Genomic DNA, 18,819 nt, shown 5'->3' on the forward strand with positions numbered 1-18,819 from the left:
ACAGTGTATATGGCATAGAGGAAGAACGGTGGAAGTAGGACCATTCAGGCATCAACTGGAGAAGGTGACAGCTTTTTGGGAAGGATGACTGTCCTGAAAGATCTCAGCTGCTTCACCCAGGAGACCAAATGTAAACCTTAGAGTGAACATTTCTGCTTTCCCCCTCTGAATGCTTGTGATTGTCACCACCGTCTTCTTCAGATGAATCTTCAAATGCAGTCAAGGTGGAAGAATGGAAGAATGGAAGAATGGAAGAATGATGAGTGAGTGGAGCTCAGTGTTAAAAAATCAGCAATGGCACCCCAAAAAAACAGACAGCAAACAAGGGACAGTGAGGTGCTGCTGCACCTCCCACTGAAATGTTCTGCAGGTCAGTCAGAAGTACAGAAAGAAAAATACAAATGCAAAATACTTGCTTATGTGCTAAAACAAACATAAAGAATTTTATATTTCAGTGTTTTGGCTGCAGTACCCTGTATCTTTAAATAAATTTCACATTCAGCCCCCCTCGCCCATGTGGTCTTAAAGGATGCATATGCCTGTGTGTCTCTATTACCAGCAGAACCACAATTGTGTTTGAAGAAGAGTGAATCACTTGGTGACCACTTTTGACTTTTATACTTTTGTACATCAGCATTACTGAGCACAATACAGGCACGCTTTCCAACCTTCCAGCGCTCAGCTCGAGCGCTCGCAGCCAGAAACACTGCTCCAGCTAACACATACTGCTCCATCCCTAGTGCTGCTTTTCCTGGAACTAAGGGCAAATCTGCAAAATGCAAGTTCACCAGGAAAGACAGCGCAGTCAAGGCGGCTGGTTGACTGTTTATATGTCACAAGCAAGGCCCTAGCAGAGAGAAATAATCTTCAGTTGCTTGGCCCGCTGCTTGTTCCAGCTCTATGAAGGTATACAATTTGTTCTTCTTGGAAAAAATTTGCTCATATAAACAGATCTCTCCCACAATGTGAGGGAAATTACAGTGAGAAAGGCATGTGTCAACACTATGTTCTGGTAGTTCCTATGTACTTGTTAACAATATGCCCCAAATTATATGCTTTCCATTTGGTTAAACTGCATTTGGAGACAGCAAAGACACTGTACTTAGTTATTTGATAATTCCACTCTAAGTCCATATTCATTGTTCTAAGTGTTGGTGCTTTGAGACCACACATGCAAGCAGTTGAGGAAAGGATGGGTGAATTTCTCCCTCAGGCTGTGTCGCTGTGTCCTCTTCTGTACACCTAGAATCAGGCAGCTGGGTCGGACAATACCAGTAGGTGCTGTTAACTATCAGGTCCTTACTGTTAAACACAACGATAATGATACTATCTTAGATGCAAGAAAATCTCCAGTTGCACATTGTCAGTAACAAGGGGACAACACCAGAGAAAAAAGAATCACTCTGTATTTGGCTTTCCTTATACTTTTTTTTTTACATATCCACTATTGGTCCCTGCTGGAAAAAGCATATCAGGGTGGATGCATCTTTGCTTTGGCCAGATCATCCATTATTTTGTTTTATTTTCCCCTCTTTTCAGACCAACAGGCTAAATCCTTAGGAGAAATAACAAAATTTGACTTCCACAGTGGTGAGTTGTTTCATCTCTCCAACTCCTTTGCTCCCAGCATAAACTGCTGTTTCTGGAGGCTCTTCAAGAGCCATTGCTACCCAGCTGGCTTTGGAGCAAAGAAGGGCATATTTGGAAGACCTGACTTGACCTGTACTATCACCACAACAAGGAGGAGCACAAGGTCCTATGTCTGATACAGGACAACCCCATGCATCAGTCTGGCTAAACATCATACCTTTCTGAAAAGATCCTGCTGGTTATGGTGGATCCATCATTGAATAAAAGCCAGCAGTGCAAAGGTGGCTCACACCACATCAGGGCCTTGAGCAACATCATCTAACGTTGCAGCTGCATCTAACGTCAAACCTTGTGTGGGGGTAGGACCAGATGATTTCCAGTGGTCCCTTCCAACCAAAATGACCGTGACTCTAATTGGTAGAGGCAGACAATGGAACAGGAGACAACATCCACAGGATGAGCCTGGGGAAGTTCAGATTGCAGATGAAGAAACATTTCTTCCCCCAATGGAGGTGCAGCCCTGGGACAGGTCACCAGTCCTGGTGGGGGATCTCCATCCTGTTTTCTTTTGAAATCTCAGCTAGACAAGGCCCAGTTGCCCTGACCTTGTGTTAGCTCAGCCTGCTTGTGAGCAGGAGCTGGAGAACAGATCTTCAGAGGTCCTGGCCACCAGGGCCGCTGTTATACCATGACACTCCCTCATGACAGCTTATTACATTAAATTGCATGTTTCTGGTGTGAGGGCGGGAAGGCATGCCCAACCTTATGGCTGTTTTCTAGCATGGTGACGGCATGTAGGTATAAGGGCAAGGTTTGCACTGCCCTGCTCAGCAGGTACTCATATCACTGGTGCCTGCAGGCTGCAGGAAGAAAGCAATGAATCCCGACTGAACCAGGAAGACTAGAAACAGAAGTCTCCCGGGTCTAAATCTGAACATGCTTTAGCGCAGTGAATTTGGTAATACTGAATAATTATGTATTAGGCAGCAGCTGATTACAAAAGTCCGTCCTTATTCTGTGACAATGAGTCACAGTGCTTTGCAGGTCACCACAAAGGTGGCTAGGTTTTTACCCCCACTTCACAGACGTGGTTAAACCTGGTCATTGTCGCAATGTGAGCAAGTAACAGAATCACGAAGCTTTTCAGCTCCTAATGAACTTGATTAAACTCAAATGCTAGCAGTTTTTCTTGAGCTTTTCTATGCCAACATACTCTTGTTATAAGAACTACATTCAATAAATCAGACATCTACTTACTCAACTGCCATCTTCCAGAAACAGATGAGAAGTGTCTGCCTTGTGGGATGTTCTCCAAGCATTACTGAGCAGCCGTACTATGCGCAACCATTTCAAGGATTTTCCATGATTATAAAAGCACACTGGCTAACTCTGAATTAGACTGAATAGTCTCAATTATGTAACTCATTACTACTTCCAAGCATGCTTAGTGGAAAGAACAGGAGTTGTAAAGTAATGGATGATGGGAGATAAATTGGCATGTGTGTGAATCAATGTTTAAACAAAGGAACTCCAGCTCTTTCTTGGAATAGCAACATTTTGATGTCTCAAATCCCCTGACACTGGTTTCATAAATGCAGTAACGTAAACCATGTGCTGGGTAGTGATTTTCTGAGGATCCTCCTGCTTTCATTGTGTATTTTATTACAGGCCAAATGTGACATTAAATGCTATCCGCTGTGGCTTGGAGTTAAATACTTGCTCTGTTCAGAATAGCAACACTCAATTAAACAGCATTTTTCATGATCTACACCCTCTATTGTCACTGCGTTTAAGGGAAATAATGGGAGCACTGACCTATATTGCGTTTCTTATTATCGATGGAGATGAAGCGTATGCAGGGATTATCAGTGATGTACTGTGCAGCCCAGGGGACATCTATCCATGTACCAGCTTCATAGAAAAGTCCCAGAGCGTAGCGGGAGGAGTACTTTGCAGATTCAAGTTGCTGCTTTTGACTTTCATTAATTACTGTGAAAAAAAAAAAAAGAACAGAAAAGGAAAAATCAGACAATTCCTCTTCTCTCAGAACATTAAATGGGTGAATGCTGTGGTTAAGCTGATTATTCCTTCCTGAAAATGACTGGACTGCTAAAACTAAGAATTTAATATTAAGTCTAGTGCTTTGTAATATTTTTTCTGGGACATCTCTTCATGAAGTTTTAATGGCGCATTATGTAGAGTATGTTCTTCACACGCAACCCTCTCCATGTGTTGGTGGTTTATCTCCCAGTTCTCCACTAACTGTCTCTGACCTGAAACTTCAATGACTGGTGACTTTTTTCCAAATCTTTTCTCAGAGGATGAATAAATGGGAATAATAAGTTTGGGTTGCCTCTAATACATGAAGTAAATGATTGTACGACTCTAAAAAAACCTAAATGACTTCACATATGAACAAAATGAACACAGGGACTCTTGACTCTCTGGGGAAAATAGCCCTGCAACTTCTGTGTAGCAATTCAAATAGATGAAGAAAACTCTGCACTTCAGCACAAAAAGGGTGCATAGTAACGTTTAGCTCCTTCAGCTGAAGGTATTTTAAAGCAGTTTAGAAATTTTCAGAGCAGATATGGATTCATTCCTCCCTATTATTAACTCTTCTATCTTCCAATTACAGTAAGATCTGCTTTTTGCCTCAACTTTGTAGTGTTCATAAAAAGCTGCACAAAGTAGCATTAGCTGCACTGTGCATTCAAATACTAACTTATTTCATGCCAAAGAGAAATACAACAGTTTGACTAATCGTGGAGCTAAGTACTACATCTCTCTTTGCACCACTCAATGGATGGCCAACGCTTCTGCAAGCTGGAACAGGACGTACCAAGACAAAATCACAGTGGTCTCCTGCTTGTATGTGAAACTGCACGCTCCGGTGAGCTTTTCTGGGGATTTGATATTGAGAGGCAAAAGAACAACAGACAAGGTGCTTCACTTTATGCAAAATTCAGCCAGCATGATGAACATCTTGTATGAAGAAAGGAGCAGCTGATGGCTATATCCACCACGGCACTTCCCACAGGCAGCAGGCCAGGTGTTGAGTGGTATCTGCAGGACTTCATAGGAAGTCCTGCCCCAAGACAGACCAGCACCATGCGTGGGGCAGGCTGGGATGGACTGGAGGGACAGCTCTCCAAGCAGATGAGAGGCATCTGTAGACTCATGCACACCAAGCCGGCCAGAAGACCCAGCAATGAAGACCAACCAGCCCAGCATGAGAGTATCCAGCTGGTCAAGGGATGGTATTATTTCTCCTTGAGTGAGGCCACATCTGGACACTTTCTGCAGTTTGTCATGCCCTCCGAGTACAAGAGAGACAACAACAAACAGGATAAGGTCCTCTGCAGGGTCACTATCTCTGATGTGGTCAACTAAAGGGGGTCTCCATTCCTGGGAACTGCCCTGACTGACCCGGAGGCAGCCCCGAACAACTTACTGCAGCTGCAGTGTTGGACCTCCTGGAAGCAGTGTTAGGCTGGAGACCCCCACCCTGGTGCCTCCAGCCAGAGTTGGTGGGACTGGGTGATTCTGCACACCTTACCACAGCCACCTCCATGCGACCACAAGTAATGCACTTCAAAGAAAAACGCTCATGTGATTGACTTTGCTGTCATGACTAATGCTCAGAACTTACCATCAGGACAGCTTCATCACACTCACTCCACCAGCACATGGTGCTCTCTCTGGTAACTGCTATTTCCTGCTGTGCCAAAGCAAGACTCTAGGAACCAGGGCTATAAATCAAACCTCCACGCGTGGTGCCATGACGCAGGCACTCCTGAGTCACGCAGTGTCAGCCAGGCGCGGGGGTCCAGCAGCACTGGCAGAGCATTTTCCAGCAGGATGCACATTTGAGACCACATTCAGTCATGCCAAGAAGTCCTTGCAACAGCTGCCACTAAACCTGTAAAGCCTATGTACCACCATTCTGCATCAAGGTCCATTCCCACCACTTCTTCTGACATACTCCCTTCTCAAACAGCATCAAGGCTACCTGTGTTTGGAGTCTATTTACATGCAGAGGACAATGAGCAGGGGAGAGTGTCATTCCTGAGCCAATCCTGGTGTCACCCCAGCTCTTACCAACCTAGGAGCGACCATTTCAGCTGTGCAAGCCTACAGCTGCCAAGTTCAAACTCCTTGTCATGACTGGTCCATTCTGGCAACGTTTCCACGTGGCCTCCCAAAATGTGCAGGGGCACAATTTATGTCCCTATTCAGTGTCCTCTGAGAGGCTCAGTAAGTAAGCCATGAAGCCTACTATGTCTCAGAAGCCTTGGTGAACCAAGGTTCACCAAGAATATCGAGTCCACTTTTCACAGACAGGTGCCTTCTATGGGAAGATGCAGGGTCTGCAGTCACATTCTCTCACCTGAAAACCCACCAGGCTATTCACAGGTATCTGCCCCATCCTGTTGTTTCTCTAGTTGCATATTTTTTACGTGATGTCTCTACACTCTATTCCTCTACACGTCCTGGAGAAGACTGATTTCAGAGGCTGCTTTCTGCCTCCTCCCCTGAAACGGTAACCTCATGTACAGAGTGCTCTCCTAACCGAGGTTCCTGGCTGGTCTCCCCCACCCCACCACAACCTCCACAGCTAAACCCAACACCAACCTTTCCTAACCACCAGCACACTAGAGTATGACAAGTCAGATTCCATCTCAAATTGCATCAGAAATAAACCTTGAAATGTCCCCGAGAAAAACCCTCAAAAATTTTATGAAGGGCAGAAAGAAACAATGACTGACCCACAAAAGCTGGGGATAGGAAAGGAGGGGAAATAAGGCATCTGGCACTAAGGTGGTGGTGGTGGAGCTGCCTGACAGAGGAAGCAAGAGGACAGACCTGTCCAGGAGGGCAGGACTGCCTGAGAACAATGGGGTTTGAAGACGCTTCGTCTCCCTCTCCAGACCAATGCCCCCTCTGAGAAGGTGTTAAGGGGGCCTAGCTGCTTCTCACCTTGCCCCTGCACCTAGATCTTTCCAAGGAGGATCCACTCCTCTCCATGGACCTCAGGAACTCCTCTAAGTGTTGGGTCAAAGACCTCTCAACCCTCTGCTGTCACCTTCCCTCGGTAAAGCTGCCTCCATGTAAGTTATGGCAAAGTAGGGTTCCCATCTGTTATACTTCTGGTCTGTGACCGAGACCTAGCAATGGTTCAGCATGGAGAATGCTGTCGGTATGCTACTGCCTTGAATGGGCTTCTGCAGAACACATACATGGAAGAATATGGAACATCTCTATGGAAGAACACCCCGTACAACATGCTCCAGAGAAAACCAGACAGCAGTGGTTGCAAGAGCTGCTCTTCAAGGTTACTTCTTCTTTCTTCACCCTGTACACGTACCAGCTGAGGAACCAGTGGCTCCCATCTCGCCCCAGGACTCCAGACATGGTGCAGACCCCTTGTCCAAGTGTGCTGCCCTGCTGGCCGGCTCCAAAAGCCACAGTGTACCAAGGACCCTGCCTGGGCTCGCTCTGCCTTCCTCTGGGCCAGGTTGTTCCCCTGGGGCCCAGGGCTCCTGGGTGCACAGGGCTCCATGCCAAACCTCCAGAGCAGCCTGGCAGGGGGGCTGCCCCAGGCCATGGCAGGGCACTGGCTTTCATCCTGGCTTTTCATGCCTCTGAAAGGTTTTGTGTTGACCTGGGCACTGGCAAGGCTCTCCCAGCTCTGCGAGTCTCCTGCAGGCTGTCATCTCCGTTCTCCTCCATCCTTCCTCTCTTCCACAGCTTCTCTCCAGCTTCTGCAGCCCCCAGGATTGGGAGATATTGCGGCATGGCACCACCACCCGGTAAAGCCTGCAAGGAGGAGGGGAAGGGAGGGGATTAAGCAGGGACACAGGGCGGGCTGGAGGGCTGCCCCGGAGGAAAGGATGCCAGCGCGAGAGCGCCTCACACATCCTGCCCTGCTGGAAACGTTCCCTGCTCTGTGCTAATTCCCCGCTCAAGCTGTGAACTTAACAGCACAGCCACATGGTGCCAGAATCAGGGAACTGTCTTGGGGGCTCTTTACTGCCAAGTTGGAACAGCAACGTTAACGATTTCAGTCAGCAGTGCTTGTCCCAGTTCCTCCTGGCAGACCACAAGAGTCTGGACAGGGAACAGAGCTGCTGCTAGACACAAGCCACAAAGCAGAGGGGACAGATCTTGTCCAGAAACCTCCCTGTCCTCTTTCAGGTAAGGGCTCTGCACAGCTGGATTTGGAGATGTCCGTTGCCACCAGACCCCCTTCTTACAGCTGCAATAAATAATCACAATGCATTACGCATACTTGCTGTGCTTCAAAAGAATATAAAAGTCCTATAAACACACAAATAAATATTAGGCTGTAATATCCCATCCGAAACACTACTCTTTGTCCAGGTTACTTTGGCAACTCATTTCCCCTTGGGGAAAAAAAAAAAAACCATAAGCAAGACCTCCTCCAGCCTGCAAAGCAAACTCCCCCAGCGAAGCTCAGCACGCAGAAACCTCTGCACTGTGGGAATTCCTCTAAGCTGGAGCTGGAGCTGAGCTGCCCGGCTCGGGGGCTGCAGGCACCGCGCTGCCTGAGCCCGTGCCCTGCCCCTGTGCTCTGCAGCACAGGGGGGCTGCAGCAGGGAAGGGACCGCTCAGGCAAATTTGCTCAGGCAAATGGTTTATTACACGGAGCACTTCAGCAGGTATGACCTTCACGATGCCAAGTGTTGCCAAAGTCGAGCCGGCCAGTTGGCTCTGAATTACCTCGTTTAAAACTTAATATTGCTTTATGGACTGTCTTCACAAGCCGTAAAGTTTCAGAAGGTGTTAGGGGTCACTGGGGATGGATGCTGAACAGCAGTGTGGTAATCAAAGGTAAGTTACAATTTTATCAGCTTTAAGTGTCACACAGACACGGAGCTTGGCTGGGGGCTGTTGGGGAAAGCAGATGAAGGGAAGCAACAAACTTTGCTCCTAGAAGAGGGAAGAAGAGGGAGGGCAGGCAGCTTCCAGGGTGCGGGCACCAGCCAAAGTGACAGGGCCGTGACTTAACAGATCAAAGGGCTATAAGCAGCAAGGGTGGCTCGCTCACAGTGGTACGGGAAGGAACAGTTTCGGGAAGAAGTTGCTTTACAAAGCCTTGGGAAGAGGGAAAAACGCACAGGCTAAGGACGCCCGGTTATATTGCCCAGCAATTGCAGTCACTGCAGGGATGGTGGCAGGCTGCTCACCAGGGAGAAGAGGACCACAGAAATACTGAGGAGTTTCTCCAGGCTCAGTCCTGTCCCTGTCCTTGGGTAAACCAGAGCCGGAAGGGAACCGGCAGGCTGGGAAGAGGAGCAGCGCTGCAATGCTAGCCACCCCACACGTGCATGCACTGGACTCGTGGCCAGGCTCAGGCTTGAGGCAGCTGCAGCAGGTCGCTGGGGTGAGTCAGGGCATCCCCGGGGATGGGGATCCCCCAGGACTCGGGGCCCTCTCCCAGGGACGCCCTGCTCACAGGGCGCTGGGCTGGTTCCTTGGGACCAGCCGATGCTTCCAGTGCTGCAGCTGTACTGGTGCCTCTGCTCTATCTCTGACCATAACATAGGCCAGAAATGACTAATACCCATTGTCCCAAACAGCCAGGTCTACATCTCAAAATTTAAAAGTGTAGTAATTCAATTACTGATGTACGTTTGCTAACCAAATTGCTTAGGTTTTTAAAAAATAATGTCTGTGGTTCACTAGATTCTAAACTGGTGCAAATTTATAAAACCGAGAAAGTTTTTATAGCATGAGAAGACAGGCAATAAAGCAATGTCAAGTTTGAAATTCAGCAACAAAAAAGCTGAATGCTATGCAAAAACAATGCTACGAGTTGTAAGACTGAGGTTTTTCCCCTGCTCCATCCATTACATGTTTTAACAAGGCCAACAAGTTGATCTAAGGACATGAAGAGAGCCTTCATCTTGAGTTTCCATACTTTTATTGGTTTAAATGAAAACCAGACTGTTGTTTTAATGCTGTGTATGAAACCACAAAATAACTATTAATTTTTCCCCTTCCAACAAAAACGGTTAAGATGATTTTAATAACATTTTGGAAAAAAACCCCAGCTTTCATACCATGGAACTGTACAGCACACAAGAATCAGCCATAGCGATATTTTCAAAGCAATGCATAAAGACATGAAAATTCTGTATTTTCCACTGAAAAACTCAGCTACAGCTGCAGCTGCACTGTGAACGCCACTGAAGTAAACGTCCCCTGGAGATTTCATCACATCAAAGCAAGGGGCATGTATACTTTACTTGCTGTTTCTCTAGACACTGACAGCAAGTGGATTACTTATCTGTAACACTCAATAAATATAGTAAGGGCCTTTTATCTGCTGTTCCAGTACTTTAATGTCACCTCGCTGCCTGTGGGAAGGAGAGGACCCAGAGATCCCATTAGGGCCAGCAAGAGAGAGGAGAGCCAAGGCTTCAGCTGGCAGCCAGGAACACGGGCACCATGCCGTTCAGCAGCCCAGGACTGAGCCCAGCCTACCATCGCAGAGGCCAGGGAAGCAAAAATAAACCCAGCTGCTCTGATGGCCAAGAACCCACATGGACGATCAAGGTTTAACCCTGGGTGTTCAGGCACTTGCCAGCAAGCAAGGGAGGGGATGGCAATATGCACCTTTATCTGCAGGAGCACCCGGATCATTCCACTGCTTGTGGCCGTTGTCAGAGGCTCCAGCAAGGACTGGACTTGCAACTGCAATTTTGAGCAAGCAGAGATGAGGAAGAGGCACGATGGGTTGGTAAAAGATTCAGATCAGTCTGGTAGATTAGATATTATGCAGAAATTGTTCACTCTGAGGGTGGTGAGAGCCTGGCCCAGGTTGCCCAGAGAAGCTGTGGCTGCCCCATCCCTGGAGGGGTTCAAGGCCAGGTTGGAGGGGGCTTGGAGCAACCTGGTCTGGTGGGAGGTGTCCCTGCCCAGGGCAGGGGGGTGGGACTGGATGGTCTTTAAGGTCCCTTCCAACCTAAACCATTCTATGCTTACTGAAGCAGATACGTTACCCGTAACTTCACACAAAGTCCCATGTAGCTGTCACTGCAGGTCACAGCTGCTGGGGACAGGCAGAAATCACATTCAGAACTACAGGGAAAAGCAGATGCTACAATGTGAGATGCATTTAAAATAATACTTCTTTTGGAAAGTTTTGCTATTCCTAATTCAGTACTCCTACAAGTTTGTGGATACTTACCTCCCTATCAAGTCAACACACGATTTCAGAGCTTAGCTGGGATGCCTGTATCTAGCTCTTGCATGCACACAAGGATGTGTGGACAAACTTGGGTAAACAAATGGAGATCTTTGTTTGAAAGACTTCCAGGGATGTGAGGGAAAACACTCTTATTTTGTTTCACCATTCAGCCTTGCTGGGTAGCACAGAGGATGTTGCATCTTAACAAGAAGCTCCAGAGAAGGTAACAGACAGATTCAGTTTGTGTTATCACACACAGCTATCACCAGGTATGTTCAAAATTGCTTACTAGGTATGGCCAAGGTAACTGTAAATCTAGAGACATCTAGACATTACCAGCCATCAATGTACTAAGGAAAAAGTCCTACAGCAGTACTTTTAAGGAATGATAGTGCTACTAAAGCAGCAAAATCCAAGGATGCTGGACTTTCAGTTTCTTCTTTTAGGAAAAGATCACTCTTTTTAGGCTTAACTACTTTTACTCAAAACTCCTTATTCTTCAAATAATCCAACAGCTTTAGCTTTGGTGGGAATAGTATTAGAGCCTGGCTTCAGCTTTGTGAGTTTTCTAGAGTATCCTCCCAGTTCAGTGTAACTTCTGCTCTGTATGGGCCTGCTTTCAGCACTTTCTCAAGCCATTCCTAGCAAGCAGGTCTGACAAAGGTGTGTCTGATGGGACTGGTGGTTTCTGCTCAGCACAACAGTCCTGCTGGGGCTGCAAGAAACCAGGAAAAAGGAAAATAATCTGAAGGATACTGTGATTTGTATCAAGGGATGGAACAGCCCCTCTGTATCCATCCACAAGGACTACAGGAAGGAAAAGGTACCTTCTACTCCTCTCTGCCAGAGTTTTAGCAAGCAAAAACTTCAGCTTAAGCTTTGCTGGCAACTGTGGCTTACGCAGTGCCTCAGTACCAGCTCCCGCTTCAACGTATTTGCAAAGAAAATATCCCCTTCATCTCTTCAAAGGATGAGCATCAAGGTTGAACAGCGAGATGCCTCTGCGTCCCAGGACGAAACCAGCTATCTTTTGTCACTGCCCAGCCACCCCCAGTCATCAGGACCTTAGCTTCCTCTCCTGGGAACAAAACCAGTCCTGCCCAACTCCTAATCCACACCTGCCATGGACAGCACAGAGAGAAATAAACCATCCAGCCCATTTCTTCTTGTTCTCCCACCTTCCAAAAAATTTCATCTGTACTTTTTTCTGTACTTTACTTCTGTGACTAGATGCTTCCTCCACAGCTATGCCCTCAATAACCCTGCCGCTGCCGCTATCCTGCAAAAGGTTTTGCTATTTCCTTAGACTGCTTCGCTTAAGATTTTATTCGTAGCACCTGACTTAACTGATATGCTGACAGAAAATCTAAATGCGTCAATCAGATGTTGTCAGTGATTAGTGTTGTAAGCGGCTACTGATATCACTATTTTAAAACTTAGAAAGGAAACTCTGTGGTTAAACGGCAACAAAGGTATTTTTAGCCTAGGTATCAAGTTAAGAGAGTATAAGACGCTCACCCAGCAGAATAGGCAGCTGAGCTGAGTACCTGGGGATACAGTTCGCTGTCACAGCTGACAGAGTTACCATGGGTTTGTTCAGGAGATGAATTATCAGGACAGCACGTTATCATAACCTTCACACAATGAAGCCTCCTTGGATAGCAACTGCTTCTGCCTCGGCAGGCTTGCACAGACCTTTCCTATTGCTCTCGGGAGCAAAAAGCCGCTGTCCTGAGCTCTCTGGTTGAGTGGTGACAAAGGACAGACTTTTCAGACAACCCGCCCCTGCACAGTCTTCAAGGCTGACACAGCGCCATGACACTGGCCCTCTGCCACCGAGCTGACCATTTCAAGCTGCAGGCTGTTCCTGCCTCTGCCTTTGCGTGGGAGGGAGCAGAGGTTATGAGAAAGGCTTCATTTTTAAGTTCAGCTTCCTTATCAAACAGCTGGAGATTTATTTAAAAAGGCAGCATTAAAATGCAACCATGCCTATACCTGCACTGAAATACTTACTAAACGTAGTGATGTGTTGCAATATACTTTTCATTTTCTTATTATGCTCAGCTTTTGTTGGAATAATGCTGTTTGGATCTTATGCAATGCTCACTCCTGTGCCTATGCAACGTCCATACCAACTTAAATAATTACTTCAAATCCCTGCGGTCCTGGGTGGAAAAAAAAAGATGCTGGGGGAAAAAAGACAGTACAATTAAGTTTTATAAATCTTCTAATGATTTTGAGAACTAAGCTTGAGCACCTGTCCACCAGCAGCTCTCGACAAGACGATCAGCAATCCACTTACTATTAAACTAAAACCTCCATCAATTTTCACCAGAAGCATTTACATTGATCTCCTACAGCACTGCATGTTGTGTTTGAATCAACTTTTGCTATCAACAGAGCAACAGAACTGCATCATGCAGAGTACCACCAGCTCCTGGAGGTCTCCTGGAGGAAGGGCAGGTGAGAAAAGAGAAGGGTTGAGGAACCAGGGGAGATGCTCCACAGGACCTTTGCCAAACACTAGACCGTGCTGGAGCTGGTAGGCTAACACTCATTTTGCACTGCGGAAAGGGCTGTGCTCAGAGCTGATGCATTCGGGCACATGCACCCTGGCACCACAGTGCCTGCCTCCTCCAGCCCAAACTGGCAGAGATCTTGCATTTTTGTTGCAGGAGACTGGTATAGGAGCACACTGCAAAACTATCTTTGCTTTCTCTCCCTTTAAATTGATCCCCGTTATACCTACTTATACACTCAGGTCATACTTTTTACCAATAAAATCCCTGATCCAAAGCAATAATCTTTTTTGTTCCTTTTATTATATAATTCCATTTTTAAATTTAACAAACCTCTATCCTCCATCCCCAATTCTGTAGCTTATTCTTAACCTGTACTGTATTACACACAGCTGAGGAGCTCCATGCTGTTCTCTTCAGCCTGTATGCCGAGTGTCCAATTTGCAGGTGGATTTAATGTGTATGTTGACATTACAGTCATAGTTTTTGTATTTGTATTAATGGGGAAAATAACTTTTCGGTCTCATTATTTGGATGACCGGGTTGCGAATGCAGAAGGTGACTCTTAAGCAAAAGTCTAGTCATTTCCTCGGTGATGCCACTGGAAGCAATGCAGCCCCTGAAGATGTGTACAATGACAGCACGCGGCATTTTAGTCTCCTGAACCTGCAGCACATGCAATGCCCACACACAACACACTACGGAAATGCTGCTCACTGCAGTTTATCGTATTTATGCCTTTGCTTCAAAATTAATGACATCTTAGTTTAAAATATGAACCTCTGCTAAGCTTTCACCCTGGAAAGAACAGGATATGACATTTATAAGCAAGTAAAAATAAAGGAGGAGACAAAAACTGATTTTTCACCATCCAAACTCTTCCTACAGTTATATCGGCACCTGTCTGGGGAAAGAAAGCTAGTCTTGTAATGGTTCAAAATGGCCTTATTTCAGCTGGAGAATTTCTTCCAGTTTTGCCTAGGAGAGAGCAGTGATAAATATCTCTGTGGAGCCACCAGGACAGACTGACTCCTTCCAGCAAGGAACAAAAGATACCCAGGATTTTCCAGATTTTGGACATGTTTGGAAATTAGAGACACTTACAAAGAACTCCAGGAAATCAGTCAATAAAATCCAAATAAAAAATATAATCTAAATGTACACTCCAGTTCTACTTTGCAATCATTTTAGGTAATGACATACAATATATACGTGCCATCATATAACTCTTATTAGCACAACTGCAAATACAGTTTCCGTGCTATAGGCAGAGCAACGTTTCTTACGTGTTACTCTGGCAAAGCCCACTAGTTTCTGTGACTGGCATTAAAGTCAACAGAAGCTGAAAACATCTTTGAGAAAATCTGATTTTATTCAGGCCTCTAAAGATTTAAGATCTTACCTTTTGGAGAGGTTTAGCTAAAAAATAAATAGAGCTCATTGTCACTTTTTTTCTGGATTAATTTGCAAATTAATCCAGATTCATCCTCCTGCTGTGGCATGTCATTACAGAGGACTTAGAAGAGCTTCCTTCCTACATCAAGTTACGCAGTACTACACACAGTTCTGTTACTCTCTGGTGCCAAAATGTAAAAGCTCATTACTTACATAATCTTCATCATAAAACATTTAGCAAATAACTTATGCACATACTGTACACAGCATTGAGCTGAATAATAAAGGCAAGAGGATTTATTTTCTTGAAGTATGACACTAGTTGCTGAAATAGCATTAAAAGCTTTTCAAGGCAACAAGGAAAGACGTTGGCTTACTGCTCTGTGTTTTGACTTGGACAGAATAAACACATACATAAATTGAATTACATCGGCCTGATGTTTCTGGCTTCTGGGCTGCAGCTCCCCACTGACTACGGTGGAAGACCCTAATGGCAAAGCTGAAGGGCAGCAACTGGAGGCTCATCTGTAAGGTCTCGGTACAGACCGACTCGTCGCAACGCTTCCCTATCACTGAACTCCAGTCAATACCTGCAATGCAATACCCGAAAGTGGCAACGCACGCTCACAGAACCAAAACGCAGCTTTACAGTAATAGGCAACAAAGTTACTTCAATTTAAGTACTAAAGAAAACGCTCTCAGGCATTAATTATTGAGGAAGGATTCAGCTGGCCACTGGAAATCTACACTTAAGGCAAAAAAATTAACATACTTTCCTCTCTTTTTATGCACGTCTAGTTCATTACCAGGAGGATGCAAAAGGAAAGAATACAGGGTAGGGGCTCTGCACATCAAAAAGATGCAGGAATTGTATTCAACTATTACAAGAACCCCCTTAGGGTGATTTTTAGGGGAATTTTTCCCCCATTCAGGCCAGACTTGTTAGTAAGTTTCAGTATTACCTCTTCCCAGACCTCTCCTCTTTTCATTTTCTGAATCAGTCCAAACAGCTTTCTTGGGCTTTCCAGTTCTTGTGCTGGGAGAGAGGTTTATACTTCTGGAGACCGCTAATACAATGCAGCTGTCTCTTCCAGGCTGAAGAATCCCAGGCTATTTAGTCATCCCTTGCTGAGAAGCCACTCCATGCCTCTGGCTGTCCATCCCTGTGGGCATCTCTGAAGCTTTCTGAATGATGAAAATAAAACTGCATGCAATGTTTGAAGATGTGGGCACACCAAGGATGTCCTGCAGCATCATGATATCCCCCTCTTCTGTTCTCTATTTAATTCATGTTTAACATCCCATTTTCTTTCACATTTCTAGGGAGACTTGAGCTTGTACCTTCATCACCTCAAGCTCTCACTGAAGTTGGTCAGATCACATCTCAGCATCTGATAGATGAACTTTAGATTGTTTTGTTCAAACACTTTACGTATTTACGCTTCCAATCACAAAATAAAAGGGGGGCAGAAGAAACCATTGCCCTTTGCAGAGAGAAAAATAACATGTTTGAGGGACTGATGTCTGTATTCACTTAAAACAGTATCTAAATGGAGCTGGTGAATCATGGTGAGAGGTGGCTGTGTTGGAAGCATCATGCTGACACGAATTTTGGAAATGAGTGGAAGAATACATACAGAAGATGTTCCCATTAGCTTGCATCTTACCTGACAAGGCCAACTACACAACCACACAATCAAGAGACCACCACTAGAGAAAGAGAGGTCCCTCTCTCCCCAAAGCTTCTGCTAACACTTACCTTGCTTTCTGTCATGAGGAAGACCCAGTGCCAGCTCTGAGCCTGTCCCAGCACACCATTAGCACTTTTGCCAGCCAGTGCTTTGATACTGCAAGTTTAGTAATACCTTCTATTTCCACACATTTTCCAGGTAAGGAATACGCAAACAGGAGGACCTTGGCCTAATGAAATCTTGAACAGGAGCCTGAGTGGCCAGTTCTGGTCTACCTCTTCACCTTTGTCACTGACCTGTAACATGCCCTTGGGCAAGTCATGTAACCTTCCCATACACAGGTTTTTCTACTGCTAAAACAGAAGTAATTACAATGATCCTTCTCCTAATGTTGTGGGAATTAATCAATCAAATTCCTTCCTAAGCAGCAGATGTAGTAGAACTAAAGATGCAGCCAAGAAGTGGTTTGCTGCCATCCCCTCCTCCTGTGACAGCTATAGTTTCCATATGCTTTTTAAATGGTAAGGAAAGATTGTGTTAACTACTGGAGGATGTGTCTGCTGCTTCAAGAAAAATGGTTACTGGGGAACTAAATGACCTTACACATCTGTAGGGAATTTTTGGACATCTATTCTACTGTTAATTCTCAATATTAAGTTTTGTTTTCTCAGTTCATCAGAAATGGTCTCCTTCCTTTAATATTATTAATTACCATGAATTTCTATCTGCCACATAATTTAGCTTAAATGATTCCAAGCTGCTTCTCTTGAATTCATTAGTTTGGTCTGAAGTTGCCTATATATTTTATCATCCTCGGATGGGTCATCTAACAGATCTGCTATTTTCCATCCTCTTCTACTGCAATAAACCTGGACCTATTGACAAGGACCTCACTGCATACTGATACATCTCTTGAAAAGGAGAGTGTCGGACCTAGCGAGAACGGTGTTCTCCCAAAATTACTCTCCTGATGCATGGCTAGGCACATCTCTGGTCATACTGACCTTGTGTGGTCACTTCACTGAAGAAATGTGAACTGCACTGTTATTTACTGATTTTGCAATACCTTGAAGTAACTTGGACACCTGACTTCTCTAAGAGATGTAAGCCATGATGGTACAGTCAAACACATATATGGGTAACAATGTCATTTAGTATGTGGGGGTTTTTTAAATCTGCAAAGAACGATTCCCTAATGGAGGGGAGAGGAATCACAGCTGCCTAATCTTTTCTGCTTCCAGCATAGAAAAACTGGGACCAGTATTAAAGTGAAGAAGCAAACAAAAAGTAGCATAGTACAACCCCGACGTGAAAAGGGATTCTGAAGTCAGCCTCAGTATGACAAGTCTTGAAACCACTCTGTAGGTGGAGTTGCTGCAAGGAGACGGTTTTCCCCATTTGATAAAGCTCTATCCTCTCCCTTGGGTTGGTGAGCTGAAAACTCAGGAAATATCAAATCATACTGTTCATGTTACCATGCTGAGGAAAGCATCCACTAATTAAAAGGCAAAAGGATCCTGATCAGAAAGCTACCAGCGAGAAGTAGAGGAACAGCCCTGACACAGAGATATGCCAGCATCAAGGTGCTAGAAATTCATGACAAATCACACACAAATATTTGGAGAAAAAAGGACTAAATAATATTCAAAGGAAGTCTGTGATTTTCTAATGTGGGGAGAAATCTCCTCATCACAAGCCTAAGAACTGAATACATTTAAATTAAATTTAAACTCCCAATGAGGCTTTCAAGTTGATGTTTTCAAAGGCATACAAATTATTTCAGAACATGGGCTTGCATTCTACTAGAACTGAGAGAACAGTGCTTGGTTTGCTGATACACTTACCTGTAAGACATGCAGTGGGAAGATGGAATAGGTTTCAGGGGAAGAGAGAAAGACTTAAGGCAGTAAGTGAGAGACATCCAGAGAGATGACACGAGGCAAAGACACTTGTTTCTCACCTCATTACCACGGAAAACAAATACTTGCTAAATGCAGCCCACCACAAACAGGCATGTGTAAACACCACGATGCCCGTGCCAGGGCCTGCACTACCTAGCACCAGTAGCTTTCTGATTATTAGCCTTTTTCCTAATCACATCTAATTGCTCCTCGTCTCAGAGGATTTTTTATGAAGCCTTTAATTCACCACAAATACTTCTTAAAAGCAGCCAGTAAATGCATCTGCTTGCCTTACTGGTATTGTAGGGGGCTGTGGGGAAGGAAGTAAAGCCATCAATTTTATTCTTTCAAGAGGAAAATAAAACCTTTCTGAAGAGCAAATTTATTACAGAACATAGTATCTAATGGAAAAGTTTATTTTTAGAAGCTATCTGCACTGTAATAATTAGTTCAACAGAATTTGGGACACGCGGTTTCAGGAATCCATATCCTGAGATAAAGCTACA

General features: G+C 45.1%; 1 protein-coding gene across 2 annotated transcripts in view; it reads right to left on the reverse strand.

Moving 5' to 3' along the window:
- Nucleotides 1-18,819, reverse strand: part of RNLS (renalase, FAD dependent amine oxidase) — an 87,837-nt gene that overhangs the window by 17,962 nt on the left and 51,056 nt on the right. For both annotated transcript variants that reach the window (XM_074154934.1, XM_074154935.1), the window contains exon 5: nt 3,406-3,579. In XM_074154934.1, coding sequence (XP_074011035.1) covers nt 3,406-3,579 — 174 coding nt within the window. The remainder of the gene's footprint in view (nt 1-3,405; nt 3,580-18,819) is intronic.

The sequence above is a fragment of the Numenius arquata genome, chromosome 10, assembly GCF_964106895.1.
Source record: "Numenius arquata chromosome 10, bNumArq3.hap1.1, whole genome shotgun sequence".
Taxonomy (NCBI): Eukaryota; Metazoa; Chordata; class Aves; order Charadriiformes; family Scolopacidae; genus Numenius; species Numenius arquata.